This window comes from Sciurus carolinensis, chromosome 8, assembly GCF_902686445.1.
Source record: "Sciurus carolinensis chromosome 8, mSciCar1.2, whole genome shotgun sequence".
Taxonomy (NCBI): Eukaryota; Metazoa; Chordata; class Mammalia; order Rodentia; family Sciuridae; genus Sciurus; species Sciurus carolinensis.
Genome location: NC_062220.1, coordinates 143,770,890 through 143,787,273, shown reverse-complemented (window position 1 = coordinate 143,787,273; position 16,384 = coordinate 143,770,890). Strand labels below are relative to the sequence as shown.

At 58.5% G+C, this 16,384-nt stretch overlaps 1 protein-coding gene across 1 annotated transcript; it reads right to left on the bottom strand.

Moving 5' to 3' along the window:
* Positions 1-6,929: 6,929 nt before the first annotated feature.
* On the bottom strand, positions 6,930-16,164 carry Lhx5 (LIM homeobox 5). The gene is made up of 5 exons (XM_047562411.1): positions 15,843-16,164; positions 13,662-13,885; positions 12,752-13,029; positions 11,880-12,045; positions 6,930-8,231 (listed from the first exon to the last, which is right to left on the bottom strand). The coding sequence occupies exons 1-5, from the start codon at positions 16,013-16,015 to the stop codon at positions 7,864-7,866; spliced, it is 1,209 nt and encodes a 402-aa protein (XP_047418367.1). The 5' UTR covers positions 16,016-16,164; the 3' UTR covers positions 6,930-7,863.
* Positions 16,165-16,384: the final 220 nt, after the last annotated feature.

Here is a 16,384-nt window from a genome sequence, read left to right as displayed (position 1 = left end):
GGCCCAATGTCATCTCCTCGGCAGGGCCCTCCTGGCTGCAGCCTGCCTCTCAGGTCAGAGCAGGGTCTAGGGTGAGGCGAGAGAGACCCCCGCCCGGGAGCAGAATGGAAGGGCTGCCCCAAACCTCAGCAATCAAAAAGAAACATTTTAAAAACTAACATGAATGTGAACAATTCATGACGAATAAAACAAAATTCTAGATAAAGACAGGAGTCCACCAGGCCCTTGCATGGCTAACCTGCCACCGCACCCCTATCCCAGACCTGTCAGAGCCTGTCTATCTAAAAGGTGGCTCTTAGAGTCGGTTGCGTTGGCACACGCCTGTAATCCAAGTCACTAGGGAGGCTGAGGCAGGAGGATTGCAAGTTGGAGGCCAGCCTCAGGAACTTGGAGGAACCCTGTGTCAAAATCAAAAAATAAAAAGGGCTGGGTATGTGGCACTACTGGGTTCAATCCAGCACAAGCAAAATTAGCTTAATGTAACCTAATATACGATGTAGACATAGAGTGAAGTGTCTCATGGTACCCACGACTTTATGCAATTATCAATTAAAAACAAATAATTTAAAAAGCTGGCCCTTTTGTTCCCCTGGGTTATTTTTACATTCATTTTGATGCTTTGAAATATTATTTTAGAATGCTGAGTTTTTGGTGTGCTCCGTTCAATCCTGCCCAAGGTCATTACCCACTTGCCCTCCTCTAGGCTGGCGTGCCGGGCACCCCTGCCCACGCCCGGCTACTCTCCATCCCAGCCCCCTCGCTTCCTGCCTCTGCTGCCAGCTATTGTTTATCTTCTCCCTTGGTGACGCTCTGTCTCAGCAGAATAGCGGCTCCGTGAGAACTGGCACCAGATCTGGTCACAGCTGTGACTGGAACCCAGAGGAGCACCCAGTTCCGGCTCAATGCTCGGCCTTCCACAAATATTTGCTGAAGGGCTGAACATCGAGTGAAGAGAAGGTTCTGGAAGCCAGGTAGAGGGCTCCAGGGTTTCCAGGCCACCCCCCACCCCCATGTTTCAGAGGAGTCTGTGGCCCAGAGAGGGTGAGTGAGCCAGTCAGGATCACACAGTAACACCCGGGCAAAGCCAGTCCCAAACCGGATTCCCCTGGGGCTGTGTGGTTCCCATGGAGAGCCTCCGGTCACCTGGAATGGGCCAGGCAGGGGCCAGTTCTTCTGAGTAGATGTTCCTGAAACGTCATCCCCCAAACCCATACTGCCCCGAGGTTTGTCCGGATCGATGGTCATCGTCACTATGATTGTCTTGTCCACGATGTCCTCAACGCCGTTTGAAAAGAAGACCTTAGGGCAAGTGGAGAAACAGGGTCGCTTCCCAGAATTAGGTGACGGTGGCACTTCCCAGGGAAACCCTCACCTGCCAAAGAGCTGCCTGCCAGACAGGCCGGCAAGCAGCCGTCTGCTCTCTGCCCCGTGGCGGCCCTGTTCCAGACTCTCCTGGAGACGGGACCTCCAGGGGGTGGCTTCCCCTCGGTTAATGGGGCATTTCTTTTTTTCTTTACCTTTATTTTAGGATTGTATTTTATCTTTTTTTTTAAATTGTAAACAAACGGGGTACACCTTGTTTCTCTGGTTGTACATGAAGTAGAGGCGCACCATTTGTGTGATCATACATTTACGTAGGGTAATGGTGTTTGACTCACTCTGTTATTTTTCCTCCCCCCCACCCCTCCCACCCCTCCCATCCCTTTTCCCACTATACAGTCCCTCCTTCCTCCATTCTTGCCCCCCTCCCACCCCCCATTATGTGTCATCATTCGCTTATCAGCGAGATCATTCGTCCTTTGGTTTTTTGGGATTGGCTTATCTCACTTAGCATGATATTCTCCAACTTCATCCATTTGCCTGCATATTCTTTATGGCTGAGTAATATTCCACTGTGTGTATATACCACAGTTTCTTTATCCATTCATCAATTGAAGGACATCTAGGTTGGTTCCACAATCTGGCTATTGTGAATTGAGCAGCTATATTAAAAAAAATGGCACATTTCTTTTCAAACAGATCATCAAATCATTCGCCGATAGACCTTGACCTCTGGCCGGGTGCTGCATCCGGTCCAATCTCTACAGGTCTTTCAGTGTTCCCCAGACAGCATGGACACTCTTGAAGTATGTTCTGGAAAAACTGAATTTTTTTTTCTGCATAACCTGTGAAGTTCTTCCTTTTTTTTTTTTTAAGTTCTCAGCATGTCTTCAAAGAAGAAAATAGAATTGCCAAGAAGGGCTACAGCATCGATGTGTGGAAATTATTGTAACTGTGCTCTCATTTTTTTCCATTTAGTGTTAATAACTCAGCGACTCTCCTCATACCAAGGACTGTTTAGATTTTGATCTATGTGGCCTTATGTAGTCCTAACAATGGTGCTTGAAGCTAGATATCATTAGGTCCTTTCTATAGGTAGTGACGCTGAGGCTCAGAGAGGTTGAGTAACCAACCTCAGGTCACACAGCCCCTGGGCTCAGGTTGCTCACAGCCTGAGAAAGTGCCACAGATACAGTGTGGGTTGATGTGAGGAGATGGGGACAGAGGTGTCCGGGAGGGCTGGCTACTTCCTCTTCTCTTGGTCAATTTGACCAGCATTAGGGTCCCACTGAGCTCTTTCTGAGCAAAGATGATTTTTACCCTAAGATTCTCCCCCAGTGAAAAGGGGCCGTTGAGGGTCTGGAGGTGATGTCTAAGCCAATGCTTCAGGAAATGTGTCCACCACCGCCTGGGGACACCAGCTTCAGGTGCCGCTGCTGCGGTCCTGAGACAGCACTTTGATTGCCAAGGGCTAGCAGATTTGAATTCTGACCCCAAGACCCCAAGTCCACTGTAAGCTCTGTGGGACTTTAGGCTACTCTCTTGCCCTCTCTGAGCCTCAGCTTCTTTCTCTGGTCAAAGGCCGGGGGTGGGGAGGGCTTTGATTGTCCCCTACTAGAACATTCTTTGAAGAATTAAAAAAAAAAAAAAAAAAAAAATATATATATATATATATATATATATATATATATGTATAGGAACAGTGTTGTCACTTTGCATACGCTTGCCAGAAAGCCACGCCACCTGCTAGGGTGAGGGGTGTCCTCCCAGAGTCCCCAGGAGCCCATCAGCAGGTGACGGGGCTGTGGCAGGTGGGGACGGGGCCTGGGCCCTGGCGTCACACTCAGCCAGAGGAGCCCAGGGCGGCGTGGCCCTGAGAGGCGGCTGGAGAGGTCCCTGTTCATCACAGAAATGGCCCATTGGCCATGATCGGTGGCCCAGGTGTTAATAACGCTAATGGTAGAGGAAGGGTAAACCTGGTCACTTGGCTGAACGGAAGAAATATGCAGAGCAGCGCTGGGCTTTCCATAAATCAGCCGTGAGCGGCTGCCGGGGAGGCAGGACTTAAAATTCCAGTCAGGAGATGGGTCTCCTCGTGATCGGAGCTGGAGAGGTGATTTATTCTGTTTATATCTTTTTACTGCACGACAGGACTCGGGAGCCGGGCCGCACAGCCGTTCTGCATTTTAAATATTAGTCCTGGGCCCGGGGGTCGGGCCTGCTCCCTCCGCAGGGCACCCGGCTGGGGGTCCGGACGCTCGGGGAGGGCCTGGTGTTGGCCCAATTGCAGCCTGGGGCGGTGGGGACAGGCGACACCCCCTTCCTCCAGAGCTGGGGTGCATGCAGAGCTCGGCCCCCTCCCACACCTCAGAGTGGTCCCCCCTTTATTTTTAAATGATAATAAACACCAGCGATGGAGAGATAGGAGGTGAACAGAGACGCTAATGGAGGAGGGGGACCAGGAATTGGGGGTGCGGGGAGGCCAAGGGCCAGCCCAGAGAAGCTCAAGGTTCTCCTGTCTTTTGACCTTGGCCATTGTCCTATGACCTTTGCCCTTTGCCCTTCAGGCTAGCTTCATTTCAAACGTGGAGGGGGCATTTAAAAAATCCAACAAAGCTGGGAGCTGCTTGCAGCAAGAGCGAGCATTCCTTAGGTCCCGGCTTGGAGACCCTCCCTGGCGGTCATTCATTCAGCCACCCACCCACCCACCGGTTTGTGTCCTCCCTAGACATGGTGCTGGGCTCCGTCCTGCGCTCGAGGACGGCACAGGTTCTAAGAGCGGAAATCCTTGATTCAAGTCCTGGCCTGCCCCCCCCCAGCTGCATGGCCCTCCCCAGATCACGTCCCCCTTGGGCCTCAGGCTCCTCTTCTGTGAAGTGGGGGTACAGCACTCTTCCGGAAGAGGGTCTTGAGGTTTAAGGGAGACGCTGGTCAAAGGGTCCAGGCGGGTGGAATCCTGTCGGGCTAGTTTGGGAGGCACATGGACTCGGGAGCTTGGTCTAGACCAGCATCCCGGGCTCCCCCAGGTGGGACCTGGGGCAGATGAGGTCTCATCCAACGCCCTCCTCCGATCACACCGAGAAGACGGTTGTGGGTGCTGAATCTGGTTTCTGGAGCCGCCCTCGGAGATCTTGATGGGGACCCCATTGTTTAGGGATCCCCTGATTCAGAGGCAGCTTCTGCTCTTGTTCTCCTACGCTGAAGTCCTGGCCGTTCCAAAGGCAGGCGTGTGCGTGTGTAAGTGTGTGCACAGGGTAAGGGCAGGGGTCCCTGGGGCTCTGGGGTAGGTGTGCCCACGTGCACTCAGGTGTGTGGGTGTCTGTGTTCGGGCCGCCGCGTCCACCTGAGTATCCATTTGGGTGCCTACGTGCACCTGTCCCTATCCACCTGCAAGAGTCTGGTGTGTGTCCCTTGCTTCTTGTTTCTGTTGCACACACTCGTCCTCGGGGGTGAATGAGCTTGCGCGTGCCCGTGCGCGTCTCTCTGGAGTGCGTGCGCGTGCGTGGGCCACCCCCTGGGGGAGGGGCAGAGGGCGGACTCCCTGGGACTCATCCTGTTCCGCTGCACACGGTGAGCTCGCGGACACCTCTGGGCCCGGCGTTCCCTTGCGCAGGTGGCGGGGGTGCCGGGACACGTGGGCCCGAGCAGTAGGTGGTGGGCGCACTTGGGGGTGTTCCGGCATCCCCCTGCCTAGGGCCTCGGGCGGGCTGGCAAGCACTCTGCCCTCTTCTCCTCCCGCCCTGCCTCCCCTGCCTCTGTCACCTGTCACAGCCTGTTCCTGGAGGAGAGGGGGCAGGGGGCAGTCCTCTTTATCCCCAGCCTCACTCGCCGTGTCCGTCTCTGGTGCGACGGCCGGTCTACAAAATCTGCGCACGTGCGGGGGAAGCAGACGGGAGCCCAGCAGAGACGGGGGTCCACCTCGCAAATTGTCCTTTGGCCTCTAGAATCCCTCAGACCCGGGGCGCCACAGAGGAAGAGAGACTGACTCCGGCGCTTGGACTTGAATCTCTGCTCTGTCACTCCCCAGCTGTGTGACCTTGGGCAAGTCCCTTGACCTCTGTGAGCATCCTGATGGGACAAATAATACCTTCCCTAATGCAAGTCCAAATAGCCGGCTGCCAGCACGCTTATTCCGGTAGGGTTGAAAGTGGCGAAAAGCAGAAACACACCTGAGTGTTTCAACAATAGAATTAAAATCAACAACAACACACACACACACACACACACACGCACACGGCTCAGCCATTCAGGGAACTTGAGGCAATGGTGACAAAGAGTGACGCAGCCCCGACTATGATCAGTTCAGGAATCTGGACGACGTTTCCGTAGGAGCCAGAGCAAGCGACCACCTGGCATGCACAGGGCACAGTCTCTAGTTTCAAAACGAGGGGGGAAATAAAGAAAAATCCAGGGAGGAAATGCCCCTATGTGACCACGGGCTTGACGTGCCGGATGACAACACTTTCTTCCTTTTGTGTCTGAAATTCCTAAAATTTCCACAATGAGCAAGTAGCCGGTGTCTGATAAAGAGGTGTGCCGAAAGGGGGAAGAGAAGACAGACAAACCCGAGCCAGCTGGCCTTACCCTTGTGGGGGCCCCTGAGGGACAGGTGAGGGGGCTCCTGGTGGGGGCCTGTTCAGGTGACCTGTCCACCCTGGGCCACTGCTGGGCCTGGTCTTGGTGCTGCTAACCAGGGCCAGCTCCCAGCACCCCAAGTTTGGGTGACAAGGGACCCGAGGCAGGGACTCTTCTGCTCCCTCTACCCACTTCACCTGACGTTCCTGAGTGGCCAGGGGAGTAAGCGGCTCTCCTCAGCCCCACCCAGCCCCACTTCTGCAGGTAAAGGAACGTGCAAAGATGGTAGAGGGGATTGTGTTGGGGTAGTGGCCTTGGGGCCCCTAAATCTCACCCCACCCTCCTGTCCTGCTTTTCCCCCAAGGACATAAGAGTACTGCGGAACTAGGGAGCCCTGCAGCCAGATTCCCCCTGCGGACCTCTGGCCTAAAGCAGCCTTGCGGATAACACTCGCCCGCATCCGGGCCTGATCCTTTTCCTTCCTTCCTTCCTTCTTTTTAAAAAAATTTTTTAGCCACCTGCAAGTAAACGGAATCCTTTTCACCTACTAGAAACCAACAAATCACACATGCAATCACTCAGCAAATATTCTGAAGGCCTACTCTGTGCTTGGGCAGGCTTCAGGTCAGGCAGGGTACGACCTAAAACCGAGGACACAGGGCCATCAAAAACTGGCCACCGATTTTCCCAACCTGGCGGGCACCCAACAGCTGCCCCTTTGATAAGGAGAGGTCTTTGTACCCACTGAGGCTGTTGGATGCCAGAGAGAAGAATGGTCTCATTCACTCTGTCAAGGTAAGAATAACAAAAGAAGGAAAAAAAAAAAAAAAAAAAAAAACCAGAGACAAAAGAAAACCACACAGCATTGAGGGAAAAAAGAATTTTTTTTTATTAATCTTTCTTCTTAAAAAAAGTTTATTTTTTTGTTTTTTGTGGTTTTTTTTTTAGGTAAACCTCTTTCTGCCTCCCCTCCCCACTCTGTCCACCCTCCCTCTTAAAAATATAAAAATGTCCAGCCCCAGATAACTAGAGTACAATAAATAAACAGTAAACACAAAAACATACTTTATTTGTTTCTTCTTTATACAAAATAAGGAAACTAGAAGCGTTCGACTTCCAAAAAAGTATAATATTGTACATCCTGATGGCCCAGCCTCCAGGCCCCGGGGCAGGGAGGGTGGTCTGTGGGCCAGAGCCCAGCAACTCGTGTGCTGGCCCAGGGGCAGAAGTGGGCGGTCTTCAGTCCAGCCTGGACCCCGGGGCCCAAATAAATGTCAGAGTACGGAAGGGCAGGCAGGCAGCTGACCCCGCGGGCCACATCCCCACAGCCCGGCTTCCTGGAAGAGCTGACCTTCAGCCTTCAGAGGCCACCAGGGGGCGCAAGCCTGCAGGGGGACCGGCCTCCCGTGTCCCCCCCATCGGAGTGTGTTCCTCTCGCTCCCTCTCTCTCTCCATCTTCTCTCTCGGGCTGACGCTTTCCTCACCCCTCTCTCTCCCTTTCAATCTCTCCTTTTTCTTACCAAAAAATTTTTAAAGATGGAGAAAGCAGAGCGAGAAATGGGATTACAAAATGCCACTCGGATTGCAGAGAGGGAGGAAAAGCCCCGTCTCCCCGTCCCCTGGCCTAACCCTCTCTCAGTCCTAAGAGCTGGCGGGCGGTGGGGGCCGGGGACAGTGGGGGCGTGCTTGGCCTCTCCGACCCTCCGCAATATTGACTTTGGTCCCAAGACATTGCTCCCGGGTGCCGGGAGCGCGCTGGCGGCCGGCTGGAGCTGGAGAGCCCAGGGGTGGAGTGGGGGTCGGCGCCCCTCGGCGCCCAGCCGAGGATCCGCTTCCAGTTGGGAGCGGACCCGAAAGAGAAGCCCAGAGGGAGACCGGGGCCGCGTCCGCGTCGGGCGTTTTGGTTTCGGGAGGCTGCGTCCGGGCTGCGCCCCGGGGGCCGTGCGCAGGGGCGGCCCGGCCGCGGCCTTACCACACGGCGGCCTCGTTGAGCTCGGGGTTGGGGTGCGACAGGGGTCCGCTGTAGCCGCTGGTGCCGCTCATGGGGAAAGGCGGGCTGGGCCCGCCGCTGAACACCTCGCCGGGCATCGGGTGCAGCGCGCCGGGCAGGCCCGGCTCGGGGCTCGGCGTGTCCGGGTGCGAGATCATGTCGGTGAACCTGGGGTTGTCGGCGGCGTGCGGCCCGGCGAGCGGCGGCTCCAGCGCGCCCAGCGGCGTCGAGCCGGGCCCCGAGGCAGCCAGGAAGCTCGAGTCCGCCGGGGACTGCGCCTGCGACGGCGGGCCGTGCGCGAAGAAGTCGTAGTTGCTTCCCGGCGCGTAGTAGTCTCCTTGGTAGTCTGCGGGAGGCAAGCGGGAGGGGAGAGGCAGCAGTGAGGGCCCGCCACGTCCCGGAGGAGCCGCGGGATCCGGGGAGGAGACCGATGGGACGGAGGCCTGGGCGCGTGACGTGGTCACCGGCGCAAGGACCTCGCAGATGCGAGATAGGGCGTTAGTCCGGGACAGTGCGACCGTAACTCAGAGACCTGAGGCGGCCTGCAGAGACCAAGGGAGAATGAGGTCCCTGCACCTGGTGATGGGGGAGGACGCAGCAGACCCTCGGGCAAGGCTGTGGAGAAAGATAATGCGAAATCCCGAAAGGCCAGGGCCTCCGACTGCCAGAGACAGAGGCAAGAGAGGTTCAGAGACAACGAGGGAGACAGTCCCGCAAGACGCACATCAAGTCTCAGAGATGGAGGGAGACAGCAGTGGTCAGAGACGCAGAGACAGTGAACGATTCCAGGGTCTTCGAGTTGGGGGGTAGGGACCAGACAGCGGCAGCGAGAGACCACGGACACGGAGTGAAAAGCAGCGACGAAGAGGCGCAGCAGCGGGGAGTCACCAGACTTGGAGATGGCAAATGAGACCCGGAGACGCCGAGGGCCAAGAGATCGGAGGTCGGGTAAAGTCCAGGAAATGCAAAAAGAGACGAGGCAGCGTGGTTACAGATACGCGAGAAACCTTGGGGATGGACAGAACAAGACCGAAAACGAAGACCGAAACGACGGTGGGTCCAAGGAACCGCTGGAACGCTGAGGCTGATAAGCAGGGGAAGAAGCCGGGCGGCAATGAACCTGCAGCGCAGAGCAGTGAGGAAAGTCCACGGCAGGACAGGGCAGCGGTGGCAGCGCAGGAGGGCTGTGGGGCTGAGTTCCGGGAGCATAACCTGGAGCGCGGGGGCCACCCTAGTCCCTTCTCTGCCGCCCCTGAACCCCACCGACCTGGTCCGGTCCTTTGCCCCTCCAACCACAGCTCCTGCGACCCTCCTGGTGCAGGCAGAGGGGTCCCAGAGAATGCAGGGTCTGTTTGAACCTCTGTACTAGCCTGGAATAGAGGAAGCTGAGCCCCGGTCACTTGGGAAAGGGAGAACATTCGCAGGCACCTCGGGGCTGGGGCTTGGTTCTCCAGTCCGCCAGGACACCAGGTTCCGACCAACTGTGGACGTTTAATCCTTTTGAGAAGCTAATGATATTTATCTACTCTCTCGAGAAAAACGGACAGATGCGTATTTCCCCCCCAACTTCAGGGTGCAGGGAATCCACACCACAGGCCACTCTCCCTCAACAAATTGCTTCTGCATCAACCCTGGGGCCTCCTTCCATGGCTTCTCCTCCAGGTCCTTGGGGACAGCCTGTTTCCCTCCCCACAAAGGTGGGCCCCCCTCAAGAATTAGGGTACAGGACCTACTGAAAGGAGCACCTCGAAGCCTGTACTGGTGCAACAACCCGCTTTGTACGGCGGGAAAACCAGCCAGTCCCCGAGCCAGCGTCTCTTCTGCACACCCACTCCTCCTACTCAGTCCTGGAGTCTCGGTCACAGGCCAAGTTTCCGACGCCTCCCCTCACCACCGCCCTCCGCCCCTTTCTTCTCCAAACCCTGAAATCTGTCCAAAATGGGGGGTGGTGTCCGGAAGCGCGCCTTGGAGACAGCTTAGGTTAGGCTATGGCTAAAACCGTCGCCGGTTACTTTTTTGAAACCACGAATTCCATTCTCCCGGAAAGTGAAGGAAAAGGTTCAGAAAGGCGATTTGGGGGCCCCAAACGGACAGGGATGGGGCCGACCGCGGCCCGCAGCGAGCCGGCAAACCAGAGAAGGCCGCGGCCCCCGCGCGGTGCGCGCCGCCTCCGCCCATATGGCGGCCGGGCCGGAGGTAATTGGAACGAACGCCGTCTGAAAAGGGCACAAAAGCCGCAGCTGGGGCTTTGTCCGCGCTCCCACGGGGAGCCGCCGGCCCCGCCGCCCGGCCCCTTTCTCGCCCGCTGCCGGCCGCCACCGCCGGGATCTCCCAGCGCGGATTAGGCGGGGCTGCCTCGCTGGGGGCTGGGGAGTCCTGTTCTCCGCCTCATTCCGGGATAAGGGGGGCCCCGGTGTCCTGTCCCCCACCCCCGGCAGGCGCGCAGGGAGAGGAGGCGGCGGGATCGGTGCGGGGCGCACCGGTCCTCCGGAAAACTTTGGTTAATTACTCAGGCGGGGAGAAATTCCGGGTCAGTACCGCCCCCAGCACCTCCCCGCTCCCGCCCGAGGTTTTGTGCAGGAGGAGGCAAAGCTAGATGCAAGGAGTGGGTGAGCGGAGACCCCCGGAGGGCACACCCACAATCCCGACTGTCCAGGGCTGGGCAGTGGAGGCTACCCCATGTGTGCCCACGACCTCAGAAAAGGACATGGTTTCGCATTTTGCTCACGATTTCTAGGGACCTCGGTCTCTTCTCAGGATCTAACCTTGCAGCAACCTCTGGATGCCGGTCCCGGGTTCTCTTACCTCCCTCCTGGAGACCCGAGTCCTGCCGCCCTCCCTCTTTCTCCCGCTTTGTCCCTGGATCTACTTTTTAAAGGGAGGGTGCTGTTCTCAAACTGGGTTTCTATCCCAGAGCAGGCCTGTGGCACTCTCGGGCTAGGCACTCCTGGTAGCTCCCCAAGTTCAGAGGCTCATGGATAAGCGGGAGAAGTTGTCCTCTCCATCCCCACCCCAATGGTGCTGAGAGGCCCAGACTCAGTGTGCAGATGAGAGGAGATAGGAGTGGGGAGTTGGGATGGGTCACCTGAGCCCCTGAGGAGGAGGAGCATGGGGAGAGAGGAGGCGGGGAGAAGAGGAGAGACCAAGTGGGGTGCGCACACCAGGCTGAGACCCGTAATGCTAACTTTGGAATTCTCCCTTTGCAATTGGGGTCTCAAACTATCCAGACCCAAATATGAAAAGTGGACATCAAGACACCCCCAGTCCAGATGAACCTCTGCCTGCCTGGGACAGGGGGCAGGCCCAGCAGAGCAATCGCTGGCCTGCGGGTTACCAGTGCCAGACTCAGAGTCCATGGTCCCCCATCCCCCAGCAAGACAGGAACCACTGCCTTGCAAGCCAGGGAGGAGGTGGCCAGCAGTGAACCCACAGCAGAATCTCAAGCAGGGTTCCAGCCTTTGCCAAGTACACCCCGCGCAGGGGCAGGGGCAGCAGGAGGGCTGCGTCTTCCCATGGGCGGGTGGTCTTGTGGATTTTTCAGTGCCAGCACTGCTCTAAGGCCGGGGAGTGTGAGTCTCTGGGTCTCTTTCTGGGTGTGTCTCAGTGAGTGCGTGGGGTGGAATGGACCTGTGGTGTGGGGCTGTATGCAGTCCTGCGTCTTGAAATGTATCCCTGAAATCTCTGAATGAAAGCGGGTGTGCGCGTGCCCGTGTGTCCTGGGGTGGTGGGTGAGGCGGCGAGTGTGGTTTCTTCTGGTGTGTGTGTTTATTTGTGTGTCACTGTGCCTGCTTTGTGTCCAGGAGGTATCTGTGGGTTAATGTGCTCCTGTTCATGCGTATCTGTCCAGGGGCGTCCTTGATCGCCTTGCGTCAGAGGGAGGGAGCGAGGGGTGTACCCAGATGTCCAAAGCGCGCGCAGGCTAGGGCCCCTGCGCCCTCATCCCCCCGCACAGTGCGGTCAGACGGCGGAGCACTACTTCCCGGGAGCCCCTTACCTCCGTAGTAGGTGTATGGGGTGGACCCCAACATCTCCGACTCATCCAAGCGGCCGCCCAGCGGACGCATGCGCCGCGGACTCCGGAAGAAGGCGTGTCTCCGGGCGCCCAGCGCGCTCAGCTGTTTCATCCGGCGTTCTTTGGACCGTCGGTTCTGAAACCACACCTAGGACAGCATTGGTGGCAGTGAGCTCGGGGTCAGGGGCGCCCTCGCTCCTCCTCCCGCCCGGGCTGCCCTGCTGGAGCCTAGCGCCTTTTGCGCGCCTGGACTCCCTTGAGGCGGGGGCCCGGCCGGATTAGGCCGGTAGGGGTGGAAAAGGGCCTCGGCGAACCAGCCAAGGGTGAAGGATTTCGCGGACCCGTGGGGCGACTCATAAAGACTTGGGCTTCCCGGTCCTCCGCTTGCCCGCGGCCTGACGGCTTTATAAAGGCCTCCCGCCCGGCAAGACTCTCGCCTCCGCTCCGGAGCGGGGCTCTGGCCGTTTGTCTGTCTGCCAGCGCATCGGTCGGGGCCGGGACACAGCTTTTCTCCGCTGGGAAGATGTGAGGGAGGGGGGGAAGGAGGGGTCCTGGACCCCAGGGAGGCTTAAAACCTTCGCTGAACAGGGCGGGGAGCGGAACTCAGAGAGGCCAAGTGGCCAGGTCCACAATGGCATCTTCAGGAGGGCAGCTGGGCGGGACTGAATCTTTTGGCTCCAAGTTCCCCACCTCAGGCGGTGCCCAGCTGTCCCCGGCCTCGGGTGCACCGTGTGTCCCTAGATCAGAACCCTGCGCGTTGTTGACAGGGAGGCTGGGTGGAGGCTCCTTTCCAAGAGACTCCAGGCCCCCCACCCCGGTCCGGGTGGGGAGGAGTGACCCGACCCCGGCCGCACCTGGATGACCCGCATGTTGAGGCCCGTCTCCTGAGCCAGCTGCTCGCGGATGTGGCGTGTGGGCTTGGGCGTGGCGGCGAAGGCGGCCTTGAGCGTTTCCAGCTGCTTGGCTTTGATGGTGGTGCGCGGGCCGCGCCGCTTGGTGCCCGAGTTCTGCTCCTCGTTCTCGTTGTTGGCCGTCTCTTTGTCCGACGAGGTCGAGTTGTCCGTCTCCTTGGGGTCGTCCTGCAGTGGGTCCTGAAGGTCTGGGGACAAACTGCGGTCCGTACAGGATGACACTGCGGGCGGACGAATTGGGAAGGGGACAGCAGCGTCAGCGGCGGTCCGACGCCTCTCGAATTCCCTGGCCGGTTCCATCCGGACCAGGCTACCGCCGGCCGGCGCGGGGTTCCCTCCCAAACCTGCGACAGCCCCTCCCCCCGGGACCCGGCGCCCGCCCACTCTCTCCAGGCGGGGCTGGGTCTTTGAAACCGCCCTGCTCAATCTCTCTAAGCACATCTCAGCTAGTGTCCGGGTAAGGAGGGCACGCTCTCTGGAGAGCCCACCTTCTTGGACGGAGGAGGGGACCCCCTTCCTCCGCTTCCACCTCCTTTCCCTTCCTTCTTGCTTCCAGTTCCCAGAGACTGTCCTCCCAGTGCATCTAGAAATTGCCAGGATCCCCAATGACAGAATGAATTGTGCCCTTTCAAATTCGAGGGAGGGGACCTTGAACAGGCTCCCGAACTGGAGGAGGCAGCTCCCAGCTCCCCTGCAGGGCAGGATCCAAATGCCGGGTCTTCCCTGCGCTCTCGGGCCCTGGAACTGCCCAGCGTGAGAGTCAGGGTGGTGAGCTGGGAGCCGGGCGCGGAGCCGGCACACGGAGGTGGAGAGCGCCAGCCCCGGGAGGGTGCTAGGACCCAGGCCTCCATACCTGAGTTGAGGCTGCCCTCCTTGAGACTCGAGGAGCTCAGGTAGTCATCCTTGCACACAAACTTGTTCTCGTCGATGACGTAGAGCTCTTCTCCCGTGGACAGCTGCTTGTTACACACCATGCAGGTGAAGCAGTTGAGATGGAAGACTTTGCTTCGGGCTTTGCGCACCAGGTCGCTGGGCGAGATGCCCTGTGCGCACCCGGCGCACTTTGTGCCGAAGCGCCTGTGGGACGCAAGGTGCCAGTCACTTTGAGGCGGTCCGGGTCCAGTCTCCTCCAGCCCCCTGACCTCTTCTCATTGCCACGGCTTTCCAAAAGCCTCTCTTTCTATATCTGTCCAACAGAACCCTGATTCTGCCCTCCCTGGCCAGACTAGGGGAAGTGGGACAAACGGCCTGGACTGTTCTTGGGATGGAAACTCTCCTGCCTGTAGTGGGTTGATTCAGACTCTCCCGGGCTGCGAAGGAGGGAGCATGGGTGCAGCCTACAACCAATTCGAGGCTCAGAGCATCCCGAGGTGCCTTATTGTCACCCACATCCCTGCTAGATCTGCTTGGGTTGCCCCGGAGTCCATGCTCTGGAGGCCAGGCAGAGTTTAGGGCCCGGCAGGCTGGGTTTGGATCACTTCTTTGCTTTGCCTCCTGGATCCTTTCTAGTCTTCTGAGGCCCAGGTAGGGCCAATCTGCCTGGCCAGCTGGCCCTAGCAGTGGGGGTGGGGAGCCCCTTTCCGGGGGCTGGTTTTGAGCAAGAAGGAGGGAACCTTCTGCTAATTCCCAGCACAAATTGGGAGCCTTTCCAGTCCCCACCATGGGATCAGCTGGAACTAGCCAGGAGCTGTGGACAGGAGGGCCTAAGAGGGGTGGTCTCTGGAAAGCAGGGACTGAGTTTCAGTCCCCACCCCCAGCTCTGGCCCTGGCGGGGAGCAGGAGAATGTGACCAGAAGGCCATCCTGAGGGCTGCAGGCCAGGACATGGGAAATCTCAGATTCCCTTTCCCTTCTTCCAGAGCTGATTCCTTTTCTTCCTTACTTTGCACTCTGGGAGAAAGAGGCCTCCCCCAGAATGGGTGGTGTAGACTCCCAGGGGGAGAGGTGAGATGCAGGGTGTGCGGGGGAGAGGGCTCAGGACTCTGGGGACCCCACATCCACTCACACCCATGTCTCTAAACAGGGTGAATTTGGGTGACATTGATGTAGTGAGGGCATTAGAAGCCATAAGTCACTTTTGGCCTTATCCGGCAGTGTAATTGGCCATATGCACCTTATCAAAAATCATTAGGCGCTTTGCAAGCACCGCCACATTAGCAGCGCCGGGCCTTGGGGCCGGGGAGTTTACACGTGTAAAGGCGAGGCTGACATTTTCTCCTATTCAAATTCCCTGGTGCCGGGCGGCTGGGGCCGGCGGGCTGCCTTTCTCTGTGGTGCTAATCACACCCGCTTCCCTCAGCGCCTGGAATTTGCACTCACAAAGCTGGCTCTGGGTGCCCAGTGGAAGCCAGCAGGCTCAGCTGCCGAAACCCCCGCAGGCTTCTAGGCTGCCCCTCAGCCTTTCCCAGCGGGGGAAACTGAGGCCCAGAGAAGTGAGCTGGCCTGGCCTGCAGGGACCCCAACACACCGGGAGGTACGAGACACAGCCCAGGCTAGACCTCAAAGATCCTGGTTCTCAACCTCCATTTGTTCGTGCTTTTCAACACGGGAGGCTGTGTTTAAGGGGTTGGGGGAGCCGAAGGGCAAGATTCCTTCTCACTGTAGCCAGGGGAGACCTTCCTGTGGAGCCGGGAAGTTTCTGTTTGTCCAGGAGGGCAACCTTTGGGCTCATGCGTCCTGCTAGAAAGGAGAAGCCTCCAGTGACCCCTAACTCTAGGGAAAATCGTTCCCCCTCCACCCGGGCTTGGCGGTCTGTCCTGGGCTTGCAGCATTGGGTGGGGGCAGAGATGGATGGCCAGCAAGTTTGTCAGGCTTCTTCCCCTGCCCCTCTCCACGGAGCCTCCTGGAGGGCAAGGAAGGCAGGGCAGCAAGGCAGCGTCCTTCCTCCTGCCTGGGCTCGGCCCTTTCCAGGATAGAGGCCAGTGAGCAGAGTACCTCCTGCTCCTACCTAGGCTGTGAGCCCGGGAGGCTGGGATGGGTGACCTGGTCCCCCTGCCCCCGCGCCCTGGAGAAGCGCGGGCAGGGCGCCCTCTTACCTGAAGAAGTCATTTTTGCAGTAGAGCTTGCCCTCGCGGGAGAAGCACTTCTCGGAGAGGTTGGTTTTGCACTCGCAGCACTGAACGCATTTGATGTGCCACGCGCGGTCCAGCACGTTCAGCAGAAAGCGGTCGAGGATGGGCCGCTCGCACCCGGCACAGTGCACCATCATAGCCCCGCGCCCTGGCGGCTCCGGCCGCCTCGCCGTCCCTTTGGGCCGCTGGCCCTTGGGCCTCCTGGCCCCGCGGCTGTTCTCCTCCTCTTCTCGCGGCCGCCGCCGGGCGAGTCCGGTCCGGACCAAGACTCGGCGAGTCAAGTCCTTGGACGATCTCTGGCCTGGCGCTGGGCTGCCCAGAATGGGTCGGTGGGGGCGGGGGTGGCGGTCACAACCTCATGCCACGAGTAGCGCGCGCCCCGGCGCCTGCTCCGGGCTCCTCCAGGTGTCTCCGGTGGCTGCTGGCCTCGGCACCGCCAGGCGGCTTTCCCCGGTGGCGAAGGCGCCGGCACTTTCCCCCACTTTCAAGCGGTCCCGATCCTCATC

Excerpts from the sequence above, each read along its gene's own strand:
- Lhx5 (XM_047562411.1), bottom strand. The coding sequence starts at position 16,015 with ATGATGGTGCACTGTGCCGGGTGCGAGCGGCCCATCCTCGACCGCTTT. Across the intron at positions 13,886-15,842 it reads TGCAAAAATGACTTCTTCAG|GCGCTTCGGCACAAAGTGCG; the intron begins GTAAGAGGGCGC and ends TGCGTCCCACAG. Across the intron at positions 12,046-12,751 it reads TCAACATGCGGGTCATCCAG|GTGTGGTTTCAGAACCGACG; the intron begins GTGCGGCCGGGG and ends ATGCTGTCCTAG.